The sequence below is a fragment of the Ovis canadensis genome, chromosome 4 (genome assembly GCF_042477335.2).
Source record: "Ovis canadensis isolate MfBH-ARS-UI-01 breed Bighorn chromosome 4, ARS-UI_OviCan_v2, whole genome shotgun sequence".
Taxonomy (NCBI): domain Eukaryota; kingdom Metazoa; phylum Chordata; class Mammalia; order Artiodactyla; family Bovidae; genus Ovis; species Ovis canadensis.
In genome coordinates, this window is record NC_091248.1 from 79,960,656 (window position 1) to 79,983,593 (window position 22,938).

Genomic DNA, 22,938 nt, shown 5'->3' on the forward strand with positions numbered 1-22,938 from the left:
AAGGAATTGTGTGTATGGAGGGCCAAATATAAGTTATACATGTGTCTTTGACTGTGAGGAAGATTAGCACATCTACCTCTCACCCCTAAACTGTTCAAATGTTAACTGTAAACGAAGCATTTAGGCTGGTTCTTGGCAGATTGTGAATGAAAGATTTCTGTTCATTATCACCAGGACCAGAAGTTGAGAAACTTCCCCACTTCTATCTACGCCCATGCATCAGTAAGTTCTGTTGATTGTATCTCCAAAATATAGTTCCAAACTCCTTCTCTCCTTTTCCATTGTGTGTGCGTGTGTGTCCAGCTCTTTGTGACCCCATGGACTCTAGCCCTCCAGGCTCTGTCCATGGAATTCTCCAGGTAAGAATACTGGAGTGGGTGCCCGTCACCTTCTTGAGGGGATTTTCCCAACCTAGAGACTGAACCTGGGTCTTCAGCATTATAGGCAGATTTTTTTTTACTGTCTAAGCCACCTCCATTTCCATTATCACCTCTCTAATCTAGACTACCCTTTTGTTCTATCCACTTTCATAGGCTTTGTAAATCCTCTCCCTCTTTCTTCTTTTTCTCTCTTCAACTCCTCTCGCCATAGCAGCCAGAGTGATCTTTGCAAATCTTCAGTTCCGTTTAGTTCAGTCGCTCACCCGTATCCGACTCTTTGCCACCCCATGAATTGCAGCACGCCAGGCTTCCCTGTCCATCACCAACTCGCAGAGTTCACTGAAACTCACATCCATCGAGTCAGTGATGCCATCCAGCCATCTCATCCTCTGTCGTCCCTGACTTCTCTTGCCCCCAATTCCTTCCAGCATCATGTCTTTCCAGATGAGTCAACTCTTCGCATGAGGTGGCCAAAGTATTGGAGTTTCAGCTTCAGCATCAGTCCTTCCAAAGAACACCCAGGACTGATCTTCTTTAGGATGGACTGGTTGGATCTCCTTGCAGTCCAAGGGAATCTCAACAGTCTTCTCCAACACCACAGTTTAAAATCATCAATCTTTGGTGCACAGCTTTCTTTATAGGCCGACTCTCACATCCACACATCTATTAGAAAAACCATAGCTGTGACTAGACAGACCTTTGTTGGTAAAGTAATGTCTCTGCTTTTTAATATGCTGTCTAGGTTAGTCATAGCTTTTTTCCCAAGGAATAAGCATCTTTTAACTTCATGGCTACAGTCACCATCTGCAGTGATTTTGAGCTTCAAAAATAAAGTCTCTCACTGTTTCCATTGTTCCCCTATCTATTTGCCATGAAGTGATGGGACCAAATGCCATGATCTTAGTTTTCTGAATGCTGAGTTTTAAGCCACTTTAAACCACAGTTTTCAGTTTTAAGTTTTTTTCACTCTCCTCTTTCACTTTCAACAAGAGGCTCTTCAGTTCCTTTTATCTTTCTGCCATAAGGGTGGTATAATCTGTGTATCTGAGGTTATTGATATTTCTCCTGGCAATCTTGATTCCAGCTTGTGCTTTATCCAGCCCAGCATTTTGCGTGATGTACTCTGCATATAAGTTAAATAAGCAAGGTGACAATATATAGCCTTGACTTACTCCTTTCCCAATTTAGAACCACTGGTTGTTCCACTTCTGGTTCTAACTGTTGCTTCTTGACCTGCATACAGATTTCTCAGGAGGCAGGTCAGATGGACTGGTATTCCCATCTCTTGAAGAATTTTCCACAGTTTGTTGTGATCTACACAGTCAAAGCCTTTGGCATAATCAATAAAGCAGAAGTAGATGTGTTTCTGGAAAAACATCTTCTTCACCACTATCCAGTCTCATATGAGCTGATCCTCACTGCCACTGGGCTCTGACCCTTCTGGTCACACGTGACCTTTCACATGTGCCCTTATCTCTGCTGCTCTTCCTTTATGGCTGAGCAAGTAAAAACGAATCGGAAAAAGGTTCCCATGCCATCCAGGAGATCTTCCCATGATTCGCTGTAGCCACTAACATGTAAATTTCACAATTCTGTGTTTACCTGTTTATTGTCTGTCCCCCATTTAGACTGTAACCTCCTCAACAACTTTGCCATGGCTATTCTACACTCCACTGAATAGCCACCACTAACTCAGTGCCTGGAACAACTATCTTCATTCAAGTACGTACTTATGGCCTTTCATGAGCAAGTGCTAGAACTGTAGATTAATATACACAATAAATAAGTCAGTGTGTTATGTTAGCAAGTGATAATCCCTATTGAGAAAAGCAAAACTGGTGGGAGGTGGATAGAGAGGGATGGATAGGGGTAAGGGTACAGCATACACCAGGCTGGTCAAAGGGGACCTCTCTGGCAGGAGCATTTGGGCAGAGACTGGAAGAATGTGAGAGTAAGCCATGGAAGGAGATTCAGGAAGGAGTAAGGGCAATGATCCTGAGGTAGGAACATGCCTGAGAGTGTGAGAAAGCCAGTGCAGCTGGAGCTGAGTGAATGAAGGTGAGAGCAGTGGAAGGTGAGACTGGAAAGGCCAGAGAAAGCCTCTGGGCCTCCCTAAAGACTTGGCTTCAAGTGGGGGAGAGCGGAAGCCACTGAAAATTTCTGAGCACAAATACAATCTAATTCAGATTTTAACCAGATGCCTCAGGATGCTGAATTGACGACCGTGTATGGAATATAAGGTGTCAAGAGTGAAAGCACAGGTGTCATTTAGGCCAAGCGAGAGATGAAGGCAGTTTGGAAGTAGTAGTGGAATTGCCAGAAAGTGGTTAGATTCTGGATATAATTTTAAGACAGTACTGAGAAAATGTGCAGACCTTTGGTTTCTAGAGTGCTAAAAAGAGGAGTCAAGCATTACTCTGAAATAAATATTCAGTTAACCTTTGTTGAATGGATGAATAAATGAACGTGTGAGTGACGCATAGCTATTAAACAGCAGGATCAGGCTTAAAGCAAGGTTAGTAGGTCCACAAAATTCTAGTTGTGATTCTCAACTTTTTAGAATCTGAGAGAGAGCCTTTCTTTAGAAAAATGTACTTATGTATGTATATGCCAAATTTGTACACAATCTTAGGAGGCTCGAAAATCCCTTGAAACCCATCCAGGAATCCCTTGTGCGAAGAGAGCCTACATATCATCATACAAGCAACTAATTTAAAACTTGATTTTCAAGATGCAGTTTGCATATACTTTTGCAAAAAATAAAAATCTCCTTATAAAATACTCACTGCAATCTTACAAAATAGATTCATACAACAGGAAGAAGACAAATTGCACTTCTGTGTTCTATGTTTGTAAGTAATGATTACAATACATATTAGTGGGATATAGCAAAAATTTTGAATTCAGTAACATGAAAAATAGTAATTGGGGACAATAAATCATTCTTAATATTATAAAAACTAAAGAAAACTACATTTTCTTACAATAAGATCACAAAAATTAATAAAACATCATTTCTTTACTAACAGCTGGAAATTTAATAACTCAGTCGAGTGACACTGATTTTCTCATACTGGTAGAAGTTTTCATTGGCAGATTTAGGTGACCTTATTTGATAACAAATTTTTAAAAGAATTTAATAAATGCAATTTTGTGATTAAAATAAAGAGTATGCTTCATGGAAGAAAAATAAGAAATGTATTTCTAGAAAGGACTGCAGTGTTGTTCTGTGCAAAGGCTGAAATCAAAGACTGTATATTGTAGTGCTTTGTGAGTGGCATAAACAACAATGTATTTTATTGCATAATAACAGTACCATTCAATCTAGTCTTCACTCTGAAAGAAATCTAAAAAACAATCCAAATGTTGCTTTATTTCCAGATTATCTGTATTCTAAGTCATCCTCGTGTATATACGTGTAGACAAACTATTAAAACATCTTCATTTAAGTTATATTTTAAGCCCTCTAAAGCTTCAAGGGAAGTAAGACTATTTTGTGTTTTTGTCTTATAATTTAAATACCTTTATTTAAATCCCAAGGGCTGTTTTCCAAAGTGGGATGCTCTGCCACAGCCATAAAACTCTTTCAAGGCAATGGGGATCACAGAGTTAAAACTCTAGAGATTAACACTGGCAGGCTCACAGGCTTCCAGGCTGCCCTGAAGCGTTTGTCTAAGAGCTTAAAAAAAAGAAAGAAAGAAAGAAAGAAAGAGAAGGCAGTAGAGAAAATTGTCCAATATCTATCTCAGGAAGTACCCTACTTGTGAGGGAAAAAAACTCCAGTCCTGGGGTTTTGTTGCCTAATCTTGGGCAGGTTCCATTCTGCTGCCTTATACCCTTGGAGAGCTAAGGAAAATGCTTGTCATGTTCCAAACTGATCTCTTAAGTAATGAGGGGATTGTGAAAAGGAAAGTCAACAGAATTCCCATTTGCTAAGACACAGGTACCAACTGAAAACACTTGAGCCTTAATTTAGACTTTCAGTCTCTGTTGCCTTGCAACTGAGTCAAATTATATCTAAATTTCCCCTGGGTCATTTTTATAAGTGAAATATGAACATTCACCCACTGAAAGCAAGACAGAGGCAGACAGACAGACATTGGGCCCTTAAAAAAAATCTATTATAAAATGTCATATCCCTAGAAGCAAAGATCATATCAGTTCAGTTAATAACAAACTGAGTTATAGGTGTGAACTTTGGTGTGCAGTGATTGCTGTAAAATGAGAAAATAGGTTATAGAAATGGGGATGATACTTACCCCACACTCTGAGTATGTGTCTATAACTCAGAATGTATTTCTGTTTAGAGTATTAGTGTTAACATGCTTTCTTAGCAGAGAGTAGAACAGCCGTTACGGTGTATGTTATGAATGCATATTAACAGCACAGACATTTGCATATCTTAACTATAGTAGAAAATGCATAATGAAATTCCATTTGAAAGATTATTGTACAAACATACTGAATCCTTGATAAATCTTGACATAACAACTTTTTGTGTCCTCTTTTTTGGGAAAAAATAGCTAAGACTATCAAACAATAGATTAATATTCAGAAAACCTCAACACAGATTCTATTCCCCCCACCCCAGCACATCACTACCACCACCAAAGGATTTTATTTCATGTTCAAAGGCAGAAATAGAACAGCTCCAAATGTTTTCATGGAAAAGCTGTTTCTCATTTGTCTGCACATCGCAGAGATAAAATATAAGATCTATCCCTGGGATGAGCTACACCGGTGATAATTTTCTACCAACACGTCATATTATCTGTTCCTTGGATTTCGATTTTCGTGTCTGTGATGCCTGTAATACAATGCGGCTTCTGGAGACTTTGCAACTTTAGAATATAGTGCAATATGCAACATTCATGACAAGGCTGGCTGCTCTGCAGCTTATGATTCCGATACTTACGCTCCTTCACATTTGAAAAGTAAACTATATTTGAGAACAAACAAAATCTGCACCTGGTCTTCCTATAGAAATTCTCTTGTGCTGATATAAAAAGTATATGTTGTTTCTGAACCACAAGCTATAGGAAATAGTCTCAAGGCACCCATTACCAGGACTATCCCCTTAAACAAGACATTTTGAAATGCCTTTGGCATATCGGATTATTTAAAAAAAAAAAAAAACATGAGCTAGGCCAACCTACCCACCTATTTTAAGTTACGCGTGTATAGCCTTATTTTTATTTTAAATTTGCATTTTTAAACCAAACCATTGAGAGAAAAAAATAACCCTCCTTTACTTAGCATGATTCTTCTTTTTGTCAACTTCTTCCAAATTTTCTAAAACAGTCCAAGAAAAGTCAGGTAACTTTGAGAGGAGACGGAAATGAGTGGGGTATGACAGGAGAAAAGCTGCATTTAGCTTGAGGCCCCTGATGCCAATTTGGAACTAAAATGCATTAAAGCAGCAGAATTTTAAACCTTTCAAAACTGGGATTTATAAGGGGAATGCTAACACAGATTCAACAGTTATGACTCTGCCAGGGATTACTTTAATACCAAAAGCATACTGTCTCACTTTATAGAAAGAGATTACTCAGTTGTCAAACAACAAAGGTTGTGTTCGTCTATTTTTAAACTTTTATTTTTTTAAAGTGTACTTTTAACTTTAGTGACAGGCAATCCTGAAATAAAATGTCCTCTTATTTCAGGGGTTGGGGGTGATGGTGGCAGGGAAGTAGAGAAAAGAAGAAAGCGAGGTTTGCCTCTGGCTTCACAATTTGTTTTATCCACAAGGCTTTGCCAGCCTTGCTTAACTGTTTCTACCCTGCTTTTGTTAAGAAACCAAAAGGGAAAAGTGGGAGAAAAAAAGATAAATATGAAATAAATCTGACAGAGAAAAATAACTGGACACTGGTATAAAGATGAGAAGATATTTAAATTGATTTTGATCTACAGGGGAAAAAATGTGAAGGGATGATTTTTAGGAGAAAGGGAAAAACATCTGAAAGCTCTAAAAAATAGGAAAGCTAACCTTTGATTAAAATACTCAGCAGAATGTCAGAGAGAGAAAGATAAAAACCTAAGTGATCATTTTTATGCTTATTGTTTATGAAATGAAATGAGGAACAGGTCAGTGAAAGCTGTAAAGACAGGGACAAGAGAGTAAAGTTGTGACTTTGGGAAGAGGGCACGAGAATACAGTTTGAAATCTTTCACAGTGGGCTTGCAGTTGTCTGTGCATTTTATACAGATACACAAAGAATCTCTCTGAAAAGTTGTTGAAAGATACCAGCAAGTGTAGAAAGGGGAGCATCTGAGCATGTCTTTCACAGACCCCAGATGGAGAAACTGTTCTTTTATTCCAAATTCTTAAGAAGCACAGAAGTCTTACATGTTAATAAGAGAACACACAGACACACACCCATAAGTTTCATGCCATGAAACAAAACAAGGAAATCAGAAGACCTTTGTTGATCCCCGTTCGCTTACACAAATCTTAGTCTGGTTAAGCATCTCAAGACCATTTTCCTGATTTCAGCTCCTTTTCACTGCCTTTTTTTTCCCTGGGTACCCAGGTGCACAAACGGGATGGTGATCTTTACAAAACATCAACAATAACAACAACAACAACAAAAAACCTCTCTCGCTCACACAAAAGCCCATCTTGTAAATGAATGGAATATTAACGACTCCCTAATAGTTGTACCGTTGGCAGGGCGAAACTGAACACTAACACAGCTATTTCTACAGATTGCCAGTGAAGCCGAAGCAGCTCGAGGAGAAACGCACCTACTGTATGTGAAAGGCTGGTGCAGATTTTTTTCCTATCAGTCTAACCTTCTGTGTTGATGCATGAATGCTGGTACCCACTTACAGGGATGCCAGATGATCAGTGCAGAATGAAGGTCCCAAGAGAGAGGATCACATGGTTCTCTCTGCCCTGTGACGTCACTAGCAGATGGCATGGGTACCAGCTCTGGCAGTTGGCATCAATGTCACTTTTTAGAGATCAATGAGATAGTGCAGATACACACAGATCTAGAGACTCCAGGAGACGATGCGACACTCAGCCTGAAAAGATTTGGAAGATCCAAAATGAAAACTGATTATTGAATGAAATTAAAACCTAAGGTAATATAAATAAAGATATACTTCAATTGATGCTGGCTTTGCATGCAAGTATTTAAAGATACAGTGTCACTGTCTTATAGTATTTATATGCTCTTTGTCATCTATAACTTCTTATCATATTTCATTCTTATGATGTAATTATCACATACTTTCACTGCTATTATGTAACTGCAAGTATGTGGACATTACTAAGAGTTTGTGTGTGTGTGTGTGTGTGTGTGTTGAGGGAGCTAGAGATTGTTAAATTAAAAAGTCTCTGTTTTCATGCCTATTTGTTTGAAGACTTTAGATGAAAATACTTGCTGCTTCACCAAACAAAAGCCAAATTGCATTTGAAACACAAATTATTTTTCCCTTTCATTCAGGATTCTGAATACACGTGCACAATTGCAGTCAGAATCCTTGGACTGTTCCTGTCAGATATTAGCTAGAGGGAGACTTCTGTGGTTCGTAGAACAAAAACACTACGAGAGTGTTTTTTGTCAGGATGATTTGAATAGCAGTAAACAATTACATTGAGAAAAATTTTAAATAGAAAAGGAGTCTCACTATTTTCTTTGACTTAAAATAATGTCAGTGATTTTGAAAATTTTATTTATAGAGTTTATCCCAAATTAGCCTAATCCTCTCCCCACTTTTTTTTTTTTTTTTGGTAAAGGTTTGGAAAATAGTGTTCTTTTACATATTTCTTTACTGATCAGAAAGAAAGCAGTTTTCTAAATTGGCTCTGATTAATCTTCTCCTTAAATTTGTATATTTCTACAGCTACTACCTAAATTCCTTGCTATATAATACAGTAAATAAAGTTAAGGCTTTATTTTCTTCCTAAAAAAAAAATCTCCACAAATTTGTCAGCTAATGGAGAAGCAGCACTTTTTCTTTTAAAAACTGGTGTCTCTTCTCATTTTGCACTCAGGGGAATTGGAATTAATGAAATTCTGCATTGCTATATCATGTTTTGCATTTGATTGAATTCCACAGTCCTTTTTGTGTATTAAAAATCAGTTTAAAATCAAACAGAAACGGAGGTAGTGGTGGTATCACAATAAATACTTTATGTTTTATTTTCTTTTGATACTTTGCCTGTATTCATTAATCCTATTGCATGTGTCAATTTTTTTTATAATTACTAGGCTGCACAAACTCAAAATTTTTATTTAATATATAAAAATTAGTCCTGGAATCAGTTTTTTCTTAAGTTTTCGTATTCTTATGATTAAGTCATTGAATATGTTTTACGTGTATAAACTTTAAAAATGAAAACACTTTAAATATTGTGCTGGCATTTTTTCAGGTAATTTAAGGTTAGAGAACCATGTTAACACTACCGTTTGATGAGTCTGTTGTAATGCCAGAATCCCAGATGTGCAGAAAGTTTTCTAGAGAATGCGAGGACCAGAAGCAAATTAAGAAACCAGAAAGCTTTTCCAAACAGATTGTCCTTCGAGGAAAGAGCATCAAAAGGGCCCCTGGAGAAGAGACTGAGAAAGAAGAAGAGGAGGAAGACAGGGAAGAGGAAGATGAAAACGGGTTGCCCAGAAGGAGGGGTCTTAGGAAAAAAAAGACGACCAAGCTCCGACTGGAGAGGGTCAAGTTCAGGAGACAGGAAGCTAACGCGCGGGAGAGGAACAGGATGCATGGCCTCAATGACGCCCTGGACAATTTGAGAAAAGTGGTTCCCTGCTATTCTAAAACCCAAAAACTGTCCAAAATAGAAACTTTACGACTGGCCAAAAACTACATCTGGGCACTTTCTGAAATTCTGAGAATCGGCAAGAGACCTGATCTGCTCACGTTCGTCCAAAACTTATGCAAAGGTCTTTCCCAGCCAACTACAAACTTGGTGGCAGGCTGCTTGCAGCTCAATGCCAGGAGTTTCCTGGTGGGTCAGGGCGGGGAGGCTGCACACCACACAAGGTCACCCTACTCTACCTTCTACCCACCCTACCACAGCCCTGAGCTCACCACTCCCCCAGGGCATGGAACTCTTGATAATTCCAAGTCCATGAAACCCTACAATTATTGCAGTGCGTATGAATCCTTCTATGAAAGCACTTCCCCTGAGTGTGCCAGCCCTCAGTTTGAAGGTCCCTTAAGTCCTCCCCCAATTAACTATAATGGGATATTTTCCCTGAAGCAAGAAGAAACCTTGGACTATGGCAAAAATTACAATTATGGCATGCATTACTGTGCAGTGCCACCCAGGGGTCCCCTTGGGCAGGGTGCCATGTTCAGGTTGCCCACCGACAGCCACTTCCCTTACGACTTACATCTGCGCAGCCAATCTCTCACCATGCAAGATGAATTAAATGCAGTTTTTCATAATTAATGAGGAAAATGAAAATAAACAGTGGTCATTCACCTCCCCCGTCTAATTAAGACAAAGCAGATGCTTGTGGGCTGAATAATTGGCACAACTCTATCTAAGGTGTTTACTAGTTTCTGGAGTGTGTTTCAACTATTGTGAGAATTTTCTATGTAATAATAAATCTCTTTTCCTATGAGAACTTCTTTTCCTTTCCTTTTGTTCTGTAAAGCACTGTGATTTTGTTTCTACTGGAAGGATTTATTTTTCATGTTTTATTTTCTTTTAAATTCATTTGTTTGAACAAGGTGTCTAAGAATATACTGTTGAATAAAGACATGCACACAGCATAATTCAATGTCTACTTCAGTTGTACAGTAAGTAATTATGAAAATGCATGTTATTAAAATCAAATGGATAAAATGTGTTTATAATTATTAGGAATTTATAGATTATGTATCTCTGAAAAATCGAACATTTAAAAAATCAAGAATAACACTAAGCTGACAATGATATTGGAAGATGCATTTGAGGATGTACAACAGTATAAAAAGCTATGCAATTTTCTTTTTATTAAGAACGAGTCTAAATGCATTGGATTGGTAACTATTCCTCTTCAAGGATTTGCAGATGGGGCAACATGATATTTGGGTAGGTGGTATCATAATTTGGAACAATTATTTCAATCCTAAACAAAAAATTTTCAGCACTTGTTTTGTATTGTTCAGAAATTATCTGTACAGGTTTGTTATCACAATGTATAACTGTGTTTTTCCACCCACATTTTTAAAGCAATTAAATAGATATTTCCACTCCTAAAGGACATCTATTAGCTGTGATATTTTTGCATGATACTTATTATTTCCTGGTACACAGCTGCTTTCTGTCTCCAACCTTCCCTCCTCCCCATTTCAGAAATATTTCTGGATTTCAAAATCAGACGAGATAAAACAAATTTCTTAAACAAAATGGCCAAAGTGCTTACATGATTGTTTTTTAAGTATCTTAAATGAAAGAAGAGGTGCCCATGAGGGTTAAACATCCTGGGGAAACAATGATAAATCCTGGTAACCTTCAGCTCGAGCCGAAATTTGGTGGCAAATTTCCAGCAAACACCAGAGTGGATGTTAAAACTGGAAGGTTTTCCTCTGTGCCTTTTAAATAAGTCTGGCCGATTAGAGGCTAAATTCTGTGTGAGTGTAAGTTTAAACCCTACTTGAAAAACGCAAAGCAGCTCACCCTCTTAAGCACAACTAAGCCCCTTCCAAAATAAAAATCAAGGTGGCAGTGACCTCACTCCAGATACCCCTGTATTCAGGTTGCCTCCCGAGAGGAAGATGGGGACAGCTGCGAAGGCTGGTGAGGCCACTAGAAATGGGTCCAGGGGTGGCAGGACCGCGCGGGGCTGGTTGGGCCGGGGCAGGGGTCCGCGGCCCACGGCTGCGCCCACGCTGCCCTCTTGTGTGCCCTGAAGGCCGGACGGCGCCTCGCGGGAGGCGCGGCGAGGAGTGAAGGCGGCTTTCCTTCGCCTGCGGTCAGCGGGGCGCAGGGACACGGACTGCACTGCCCGGGTGCGGCCCGCAGTGGGCGCCCTCGGGCCTGGGGCCGCGGCTCTCGCACCGGTGTGGCGGCGGAAGAGACTTCACCATCGTCCGGGGCGGGCCCGCCAGACCCTGCCCCGAACTGGGAGGAGGAGACCTCTTGGCGACCAGGCCCCGAAAGGTGGGAAAAGGGTTCCCCACTTCACCTGTGCAGCGGGGCACGCGCGGCGGCGACCGCTCCAGTGTGCCCAAGTTCGGCTAAAGTCCTGCTTCGTCCTGCCGCTCCAGGGCTGGCGGGGTTTCCTGAGCCAAGTTCGAGAGACGCGGCTTTCCCGGCCTCCAAGCTCCCCCTGCCTTAGACTCCCCGTCCCGCGGCGCGTCCCGCCGCTGCGCTCCCAGGGGCAAGGGTGCCAGTAGACACTGGCGCGGGACTGGACGGGTGATGAAAGCACTTGCCCCTTCAAACCTCTCGAAGGCAGGGGCAAAGGAGTCGGGAAAGGGGAAGCCGAGTGCCCCTTACGGACAGAGAGAAGTTTGCCTTAGGTAGAGAGCCAGCCGCCTGTCCCCTGTATGTCGCGGACGCAGGAGTGACTGGTTGCTTCCTCTCATCCTCGCACACCTGCCCTTCCCTGGGACTGGTCCTGGACTGCCTGGCCTCGTTAAGGCCCCCTAGACGCTGAGTCTGATCATTGCTCACCCTGTCTGAGCAAAGAGCACGAACGTGAGGAAGCATCTAGAACTAGAAGAATCTGTTGTGTTTGATTTTTAAAGCAGGCAGTTCTGTTTAGCCTTTAGCGGAATAGGTGCGGTCTCTCCCCCCTACCCTCGCTCTCTCCAAGGTGACCCGCCCTGCGCCTTCTCAGTGTCTTGTTGGTCCAGGAAACCTTTGAAAGCTGTATCGTGTTTCCACGGTCACAAACTCATGTTGAAAGTAGAGGCTGCAACAGGAGATGCGTTCTCTTGTCTCCCTTCTGGCAATATGGGAGAGCTGCGAAGAAAAGCAGCTGGCTGAATGTCTGGGGAAGAAGCAAATATTCAGAAAAAGCGTCTCATCTGAGAGCTTTCTTCGCGTGAAATTCAAGCAAGAGTGGGACTGTAGTCAAAGACCCCAGAGATAATGAAATTTCTTCTGTAATTGGGATGCACAAATCTGATGTGTGCTCTCTCCTTCAGTGGACTGGTGGAATCCAGGATACTGTGCTGTGTGTGACAGGGTATGTGGGACTGATTCCTGTGACTTAATCATCCTTCAGATCTCAGATGACGCCTGGAATCACCCAGCTGCCCCCCTTTACACTCACCAAGGGCAGAGTATCAGTTCTCTTCCTTAATAGGGCCGTCTCTGTTCCCTGTTGACTGCAACTCCAAGAAATCATATGATTTGTTCATTCATACACCAACATCACAGATTCAATGCCCTGCAGAATCCTTTTACGTGATACTTTTACGGTATCACTCCAAAGGAAGAGGAAATAGGATAGCACAGAGACTGCAGTTTAGGATCAGGAAGGCCTGGAAACAGACAGATTTAGGTCAAAATGCTACTTCACTGCTAACCTGTTATTGCAATTACAGTGAGATGGTACACAGCACCCAGGAGGTCAGGATACCTTAGCTCCTTGTCCAATTCCTGACCTCATACTTTCCTTACCTCCCAGGATGAGAGGTCTTTACTGTCTCTCAAATTGATTAAGCATCTCTTTTGAGCTGTTATGTGACTCCCATATTTAACTTCTCAAAAGTTTGTCTTTTCTCCTTCAACAGGATTAGTATATATATTATATATATAATATACATACATCTATATAAGTGGTCTTAACAAAGTAAAGATGCATTTCTCTCTCATATAAGAGAAGCAGTAGGTAATGTAGGACCTGTATGGCTGTTCAAAGGCACCAGAAGCTTAGGCTCCATCTCCCTTTCTACTCCACTAAATTTAGTATGGGGCTTTCATTCTCATGTTCACCTCATGGCCCAAAATGGCTGCTAGAGTTCTAGTCATTGCATCCTCATTCCAATTAAGAAGCAGAAAAGAGGGTGGCAAAAGGATATGTCACCTACCTCATCAGATCCATTTAGAGAATATTTGTGAAAGCCAACCCCCAATGACTCTACTTACATTTCACTGACCACTTCTAGATTTAAGAGAAACTGCAAAATACATTCTTTTTATCAGAACACAGTGCCACCTGGAATGAATTCAGGTCCTGTGAATAAGAAAAACAAAAAGGAGAAAATGGATGTTGGTTAGGCATCTAGTGGGCTTCCCTCATAGCTCAGCTGGTAAAGAATCTGCCTGCAATGCAGGAGACCCTGGTTCGATCCCGAGGTTGGGAAGATCCCCTGGAGAATGGATGGGCTGCCCACTGCAGTATTCTGGCCTGGAGAATCCCATGGACTGTGTAGTCTGTGGGGTCGCAAAGAGTCGGACATGACTGAGCGACTTTCCCCTTTTCCTAGGCATCTAGTATCCATCAGTCTCTGCCATGCGTCTCCTCTAAATTCAGAAGTCTCAAGGTTTGAACCTCACCTTATACACTGTGAGGACCTCCTCAGCAGTTTGCCTTGCACATCATAGGTATTCATCATAATTTTCAGCTGTTTCAAAAATCCTCATGATGGTTCGGGAGGGAAACATTTCAGGACATGTCTTCCATCTGTGTGCTAATGAGATACACTGCATATCAAACCTCCACCGGACCACTGATGCAGTACAGCCATCCTTCATCAGTATCCCTTGAGGGACTGTCTTGAATCACACTGACCTCTATATCCCCACACTGCACTGCTCCTGGCCTCCAACATAATACTTTTGTGCCACCCATGGCATTGCCTGCCTTACTCACAAGAGTTTAGCCTGCCAGATAAGAGGCTTAGTACAGTGAGCCCCATCCCTTCCCAGCTGTATGGTTTGCTCGCCTCTTTCCAAGACCAATGTCATTACCTCTGCTGTTCACCAGTTCCTTCTTCCCCTGTCTGAGATCTTACATTTTTCCTAAGTATTCTTTTTTTCTGTTTCTACCATCTCTTTCCTCTTTGACTACATACATTCATGCTACCAAATGGTTTCTTTGGCTTCCCCCGCTTATAGAGTCTAAGCAGATTTCTTCTTAAGCCCAGTCCTCCTCCTCTCTCCTTGCGAAATGCAAGACCTCCAGTCTCTTGCTGTCTGGATTTTGAAAGCATGTAAGGAGAGGATTTCATCTACAATTCCTGGCACCACCGATGCCTTTTCTCAGGCATGCCCCCATGCACAGGATGCCTATGCCAGTGCCACTTCCAATAAGGCATTATGTGGCCGAAGTTATACTGTGTAGCCCACCTGGTGTCACCGACCCACCTTTCAGTTCAGTTCAGTTCAGTCACTCAGTCATGTCCGACTCTTTTCACCCCATGAATCGCAGCACGCCAGGCCTCCCTGTCCATCACCAACTCCCAGAGTTCACTCAGACTCGTGTCCATCGAGTCCATGATGCCATCCAGCCATCTCATCCTCGGTCGTCCCCTTCTCCTCCTGCCCCCAATCCCTCCCAGCATCAAAGTCTTCTCCAATGAGTCAACTCTTTGCATGAGGTGGCCAAAGTACTGGAGTTTCAGCTTTAGCATCATTCCTTCCAAAGAAAGCCCAGGGCTGATCTCCTTTAGAATGGATTGGTTGGATATCCTTGCAGTCCAAGGGACTGTCAAATCTTCTCCAACACCACAGTTCAAAAGCATCAATTCTTCAGCACTCAGCCTTCTTCACAGTCCAACTATCAACATCCACACATAACCACTGGAAAAACCATAGCCTTGACTAGATGGACCTTAGTCGGCAAAGTAATGTCTCTGATTTTGAATATGCTATCTAGGTTGCTCATAACTTTTCTTCCAAGGAGTAAGTGTCTTTTAATTTCATGGCTGCAGTCAACATCTGCAGTGATTTTGGAGCACAAAAAAAATAAAGTCTGACACCGTTTCCACTGTTTCCCCATCTATTTCCCATGAAGTGATGGGACCAGATGCCATGATCTTCGTTTTCTGAATGTTGAACTTTAAGCCAACTTTTTCACTCTCCTCTTTTACTTTCATCAAGAGGCTTTTGAGTTCCTCTTCACTTTCTGCCATAAGGGTGGTGTCATCTGCATATCTGAGGTTATTGATATTTCTCCCAGCAATCTTGATTCCAGCTTGTGTTTCTTCCAGTCCAGCGTTTCTCATGATGTACTCTGCATAGAAGTTAAATAAGCAGGGTGACATATACAGCCTCGACGTACTTTTCCTATTTGGGACCAGTCTATTGTTCCATGTCCAGTTCTAACTGTTGCTTCCTGGCCTGCATACAGATTTCTCAAGAGGCAGGTTAGGTGGTCTGGTATGCCCATCTCTTTCAGAATTTTCCAGTTTATCGTGATCCACACAGTCAAAGGCTTTGGCATAGTCAATAAAGCAAAAATAGATGTTTTTCTGGAACTCTCTTGCTTTTTCCATGATACAGCAGATGTTGGCAATTTGATCTCTGGTTTCTCTGCCTTTTCTACAACCAGCTTGAACATCTGGGAGTTCACGGTTCACGTATTGCTGAAGCCTGGCTTGGAGAATTTTGAGCATTACTTCACTAGTGTGTGAGATGAGTGCACTTGTTCAGTAATTTGAGCATTCTTTGGCATTGCCTTTCTTTGGGATGGGAATGAAAACTGACCTTTTCCAGTCCTGAGGCCACTGCTGAGTTTTCCAAATTTGCTGGCATATTGAGTGCAGCACTTTCACAGCATCCTCTTTCAGGATTTGAAATATCTCTACTGGAATTCCATCACCTCCACTAGCTTTGTTCGTAGTGATGCTTTCTAAGGCCCACTTGACTTCACATTCTAGGATGTCTGGCTCTAGATGAGTGATCACACCATCGTGATTATCCGGGTTGTGAAGATCCTTTTTGTACGGTTCTTCTGTGTATTCTTGCCATCTCTTCTTAATATCTTCTGCTTCTGTTAGGTCCATACCATTTCTGTCCTTTATCGAGCCCATCTTTGCACCCCCATCAAATGTCTTCTGAGTGTTTAGGACCTCCCTTGAAACTGGTTTCCTTCTCTCTCACCTCTGTGTGGGTCTCTGGTTTATAAGGAAAAAATATGTTCATATTTTGAAGAGAGGGCAAAGTTCTTGAGTTCCTGATAAGGGTCTCTTGCTTTAATGACCCAGCTCTCTTGGTCCCAAGGCACTCAGGCACACAGGGAGATGGGTCTGGGTAGGTTCAAACATGGCTTCCTGTTTTTTTCAAAGCTACTGCAGCTTGTCTTCCCTTGGCCCTGATCCTGAGCTGTCTTCAATGCATCTGAGCCATTCCATATGTGTGGGTTATCTTCCCTTTCCAACAGGGACTCTATTTATTAATCAGGCTTCCAGTGGAAACCCCAAATAGGACAAGGTTCAAGTTCTTCCTGTGAGTAACTGTATACCAGGAGCAGAGGAAGGGGAGGTCTGTACTCTTACACTAAAGTATATTAACATGATGCTCTAACCTAGGCGGAAACCCAGCTATGTATATGAGGTGTGCTCAGTCATGTTTGACTTTGTGAGCCCACAGACTATAGCCCACCAGGCTCCTCTATCCGTGTGATTTTCTAGGCAAGAATAGAGGAGTGGGTTGCCATGTCCTCCTCCAGGGGATCTTCCTGACCCAAGGATTGAACCTGGGTCTCTTGGCTCTCCTACGTTGGCCGACCAGTTCTTTACCACTGAGCCACCTGGGAAGAACTGTGTATATAAGGCTTTCTTTCCAAACTGGAGAATCAAACCAAAGCAGCAACAAAAGACCCTTCATCTTTGTAAAGCCCCCACCTAGACTTTTCCCCTCTTTCCTTCCTAGCCAAAGTTCTTCAATTAGTATTTGTCTCCAGAATGTCTCACCTTCTCTAGCACCTTCTCTCTTTAACCTGCTGTAGCCCTTCTTCCATCTCTACCACCTGAGGCTCCACGTATTTTAATATTTACCCCTAAAATATCCTTTTAACAAAGCATTCTAATGTTTCAAAGAAAGAACTGTGCCCCAGCCAACAGGAAGCTGCCGCGGGCTTAGCAGCCAGTGAACCAGCCCTGGGGCAAGCACAGTGGCCCTGTGGCGCCTTTGGGGGGCAAAGGGCTGGGAGAAAAGGATGTGGCTGCACATGCTGGTTGGGCACTGCGGGCCAGGGAAGGAGGTGGACATCCTGGACCAGAGAGGGTTTAGACAGATAGGTAAATAAATAAATAAGAAAAGGAAGGGGGCGGGGAGCGTGTAAAAACCACTGACAAAAAGAATTCAGATATCAAATTGGAAAAGTTGACTAGAGTTCTCATTATACAAGGCCCTGAGGGCCAGGTGGGGAATACAGAAGATCACCCAAGGGTGTAAAGGCTGAGGGCCCAACTTTTTCAGTTACTTCCATTAGCTTTGCTCCCCTGGGCAAGCAACACACATGATATTGCAGATTCTTAATTTCTGATAAAATAAGGCTCATCCGAAAAAATAGTTTACTGATACTCGATAATTTTCATCCAGTCCTTATCCTCTTTGCCGTCTCTCTGGCTGCTCCTGCCCTCCCAAGCTATTGTGGATTTCCTCTCACTTTATTAACTATCCTGTATGCTTCACAGGCCTGTCCTCCTCTTACCTTTCCTCAGCCCTTTGCACCTCTTTCTTGCCTAGCAGACCCCACTTCTCCTCCTGTCCCCTCTATATGAAAACTACGAGATCTGCACTTAAGTCCACCAAATATCTTCACTTGAATATCCCATTGTCTTCTAAAACAGTCTATAATGAAACACTACCCCTAAACACTCCCCCTCCAAAACACTACCCACTCCTGCCAGCCTTATCTAGAACGTTACTGAAGTTTCCTGTGAATAAAGTCTCTGAGCCTTCTCTGTTTAAATGAGCACAAATGTGAAAAACATTTCATAAAAAAATTAAATGTTTCTTATATTTCTTTCTTTTTCTGGCCACTGCCCTTTGAAGTTAGTCTTCAGGTTCTGTTGACTCCCCTTATCCCTTCACATCTAGACTAATTTACCAACCTCCAAACTAGTTACTTCCTGGTGGCTCAGTCCGTAAAGAATATGCATGCAATTCAAGAGACCTGGATTTGATCCTTGGGTCCAAAAAGATCCCCTGGAGAAGGAAACTCACTCCAGTTTTCCTGCTGGGAAATTCCCAGGGACAGAGGAACTTGGCGGGCTACAGTCCATGGGGTCACAAGAGTTCAACATGACTTAGCGACTAAATAACCACCATCAAGCTAAATACCCTACTCCACCATTCCTCCTTCCAGCCAGTTTCCCAAGGTCCGGCTTAATCTTTCCAAACTACTCTAACACTCAAATCCCTTGGAGTAACTAACATCTTTCACAGTTCTCATTTTCTGTCTGATGAATGATAAAAATTTTTCATTTGTCTAAATTCTCCATATTGAAAGTTAAATCAACTGCTGACCTCATATAGGAGTTTAGAATTTATAAAGCGCGTTTCACGTATTCAGCTTATTTAATCTTGGGAACTTTATCATGAGATAATAATCCCTATGATTCTTATTTAAACAGAATCAGCCAAGTTGCATCACTCATCCATGGGCTCAGAGCCCATAGACGTAAGTGGACAAATCCAGTTCTCAGATTTTTGGCCCTTAGTTGAGCACCTAAGGTCTCACGTCCTCTTTTCCAACCTGATATCCTGTTTCATTATATAAATGGTTTTCACCCACTTTTTTTTTTTTTAAGCATCAGTACCCTTAATTTTCAGATGATTTCTTAGGAGCTAGTATACACATGAAAATGTTTCTGACCTTGGTAAAGATAGGTATGGAGAGTCAAGAACCAAGACACTCCCCATCCCTGCCCTAGCTCCTGAGATATCTCTGAGGAGCAAGATTAGACAACCTCTATCTACATCTGGTCCCATCACTTCATGGCAGATAGATGGGGAAACAGTGGAAACAGTGTCAGACTTTATTTTGGGGGGCTCCAAAATCACTGCAGATAGTGATTGCAGCCATGAAATTAAAAGACACTTACTCCTTGGAAGGAAAGTTATGACCAACCTAGATAGCATATTGAAAAGCAGAGATATTACTTTGCCAACAAAGGTCTGTCTAGTCAAGGCTATGGTTTTTCCAGTAGTCATGTATGGATGTGAGAGTTGGACTGTGAAGAAAGCTGAGTGCCAAAGAATTGATGCTTTTGAACTGTGGTGTTGGAGAAGACTCTTGAGAGTCCCTTGGACTGCAAGGAGATCCAAGCAGTCCATTCTAAAGGAGAGATCAGTCCTGGGTGTTCATTGGAAGAACTGATGCTGAAGCTGAAATTCCAATACTTTGGCCACCTCATGCGAAGAGTTGACTCATTGGAAAAGACTCTGATGCTGGGAGGGATTGGGGGCAGGAGGAGAAGGGGACAACAAAGGATGAGATGGCTGGATGGGCTCACCAATTCAGTGGCATCACCAACTTGATGGCATCACCAACTCGATGGACATGAGTGAACTCTGGGAGTTGGTGATGGACAGGGAGGCCTGGCGTGCTGTGATTCATGGGGTCACAAAGAGTCGGACACGACTGAGCAGCTGAACTGAACTGAGCTGAACTCTACAGACATACGTGCTTGCACACTAAGTTGCTCCAGTTGTATCCGACTCTTTGTGACATCATGGACTGTAGCTGCCAGGCTCCTCTGTCAATGGGATTCTCAGGCAAGGATAGTGGAGTGGGGTGCCATGCCCTCCTCCAGGGGATCTTCCCGACCCAGGGATCGAACCCACAACTTTTACATCTCCTGCATTGGCAGGCAGGTTCTTTACCACTAGTGCCACCTGGGAAGTCCCTGCAAGTGTACGTCCCTGGTTGAACATATTTACTGTATGTTGATCCTCCAGCTGTTGAGATGCTCTCATTTCTATTCTTTATCATTTCAAACTCACGTGTCTTTCAAGGCCACCTACATGAAGCTTCCCAGTTCTCTCTAGTGTGCAGTGACGACATGCTGCTCTGAAGCACGCAGCTCAGATTGTTTGGATCACATAGCTGTCAACTAAATGTTCACTGTCTAGATACCATGCTATAATCAAAATCTCATTTAGGTCATACATTTGCTATTTTTTTTAACTTTTTATTTTTTATTGGGATATAACTGGTTAACAATGTTGTGATAGTCTTAGGTGAACAGCAAAGGGATTCAGCCATACATATACATGTACACATGCCTTGCTATTTAAGTTAGAGATTTGACTAGATTGTACACTCTATGTGAGCAGGGGCAATGTTTTAATCCTCTTCATGTCTCTATGGGGCATGCACTCATTAAGTTCTTGATTCATTGATTGTAATTAGTGCTATAAGCTCTTGTTTTATTACAGAGTAACCTCAGTTCACAGGCAAAACAGAACAAAACTTTCATATCCAACAACTGACACTGAGCAACCATGTAAGATTCAGAATTTTCACCTTCAAAGTGAGAATAACACATATGTCATAGGGTTTTGAAGATAAAATGCAATCTTTATGAAAAGCGCTTAGCCCACTTCCTGATTCAAATTAAGCAAGCAGCTGATGAAACTGCTATTATTTCTATTACAAATATGGTATAAGCATATTTTTATACCTTGTTTCTCTCCAAAGTTTGAAAAAGGCAGTACTGCAATGAGAACTCTGAGGAAGAGATGTTGAAGAATCTTTTAAATATCAGGAAGGGGAGGAAGACTTAAATAAGTTCAGAGAATTTACATTGGAGTATAAAGCAGGAACCAAAAAAGAAAAAGTTTAAAGGACTCATCAGAATTGCCTACAAGAATCCAATCAAGTCCTAGATTTGGAGGTCAGGATTCTCAAGTTTTGCTAAGCATCAAAATCACCCAGAGATCATTTTTTGGAACATCAATTCTCAGGTTCCACCTCTGCTTACTAAATCCTTTGCTACTTCATCATCTGGTCCACATAAGTCCCTGGAATGCCAATACCAGAGACTTTGGTATGGTATGTTTGTGACTCTCTGTGACCCCGTGGACTACAGCCCACCAGGCTCCTCTGTCCATGGGTTTCTCCAGGCAAGAATTCTGGAGTGGTTTCCCATTTCCTTCTTCAGGGCATCTTCCTGACCCAGGGATCAAACCCCAGTCTCCGCATTGCAGGCATATTCTTTACCGTGTAAGCTACCATGGAAGCCCCCCAAAACATATTGAGTTCAGTTCAGTCACTCAGTCGTGTCCGACTCTTTGTGACCCCATGAATCACAGCAAGCCAGGCCTCGCTGTCCATCACCAACTCCCAGAGTTCACTCAAACTCATGTCCATCAAGTCAGTGATGCCATCCAGCCATCTCTGTCGTCCCCGTCTCCTCCTGCCCCCAATCCCTCCCAGCATCAGAGTCTTTACCAATGAGTCACCTCTTCTTGAGGTGGCCAAAGTACTGGAGTTTCAGCTTCAGCATCAGTCCTTCCAATGAACAGCCAGGACTGGTCTCCTTTAGGATGGACTAATTGGATCTCCTTGCAGTCCAAGGGACTCTCAAGAGTCTTCTCCAACACCACAGTTCAAAAGCATCGATTCTTCAGTGCTCAGCTTTCTTCACAGTCCAACTCTCACATCCATACATGACTACTGGAAAAACCATAGCCTTGACTAGACAGACCTTTGTTGGCAAAGTAATATCTCTGCTTTTCAATATGCTGTCTAGGTTGGTCATAACCTTTCTTCCAAGGAGTAAGTGTCTTTTAATTTCATGGCTGCAATCACTATCTGCAGTGATTTTGGAGCCCCCAAAAATAAAGTCTGACACTGTTTCCACTGTTTCCCCATCTATTTCCCATGAAGTGATGGGACCAGATGCCATGATCTTCATTTTCTGAATGTTGAGCTTTAAGCCAACTTTTCGCTCTCCTCTTTCACTTTCATCAAGAGGCTTTTTAGTTCCTCTTCACTTTCTGGGTGTCATCTGCATATCTGAGGTTATTGATATTTCTCCCAGCAATCTTAATTCCAGCTTGTGCTTCTTCCAGCCCAGAGTTTCTCATGATGTACTCTGCACAGAAGTTAAATAAGCAGGGTGACAATATACAGCCTTGACATACTCCTTTTCCTATTTGGAACCAGTCTGTTGTTCCATATCCAGTTCTAACTGTTGCTTCCTGACCTGCATATAGATTTCTCAAGAGGCCAGTTAGGTGGTTTGGTATTCCCATCTCTTTCAGAATTTTCCACAGTTTATTGTGATCCACACAGTCAAAGACTTTGGCATAGTCAATAAAGCAAAAATAGATGTTTTTCTGGAACTCTCTTGCTTTTTCCATGATCCAGCAGATGTTGGCAATTTGATCTCTGGTTCCTCTGCCCTTTCTACAACCAGCTTGAACATCAGGAAGTTCATGGTTCACGTATTGCTGAAGCCTGGCTTGGAGAATTTTGAGCATTACTTTACTAGCGTGTGAGATGAGTGCAATTGTGCGGTAGTTTGAGCATTCTTTGGCATTGCCTTTCTTTGGGATTGGAATGAAAACTGACCTTTTCCAAAACATATTTATTCCTGCTAAATTTGAAAAGTATGAATATTTTTCTATGTACAAGTTTGACTGAGGTTGCACACTGTGATACAAATTTAGTATAGTGAATTTAATCAATATATT

At 42.0% G+C, this 22,938-nt stretch overlaps 1 protein-coding gene across 1 annotated transcript; it reads left to right on the forward strand.

Moving 5' to 3' along the window:
• Window positions 1-8,781: 8,781 nt before the first annotated feature.
• On the forward strand, window positions 8,782-9,795 carry NEUROD6 (neuronal differentiation 6). Its single transcript, XM_069588810.1, has one exon. The coding sequence runs from the start codon at window positions 8,782-8,784 to the stop codon at window positions 9,793-9,795; it is 1,014 nt and encodes a 337-aa protein (XP_069444911.1).
• Window positions 9,796-22,938: the final 13,143 nt, after the last annotated feature.

Coding starts and splice junctions, on each gene's coding strand:
- NEUROD6 (XM_069588810.1), top strand. CDS start 8,782: ATGTTAACACTACCGTTTGATGAGTCTGTTGTAATGCCAGAATCCCAG.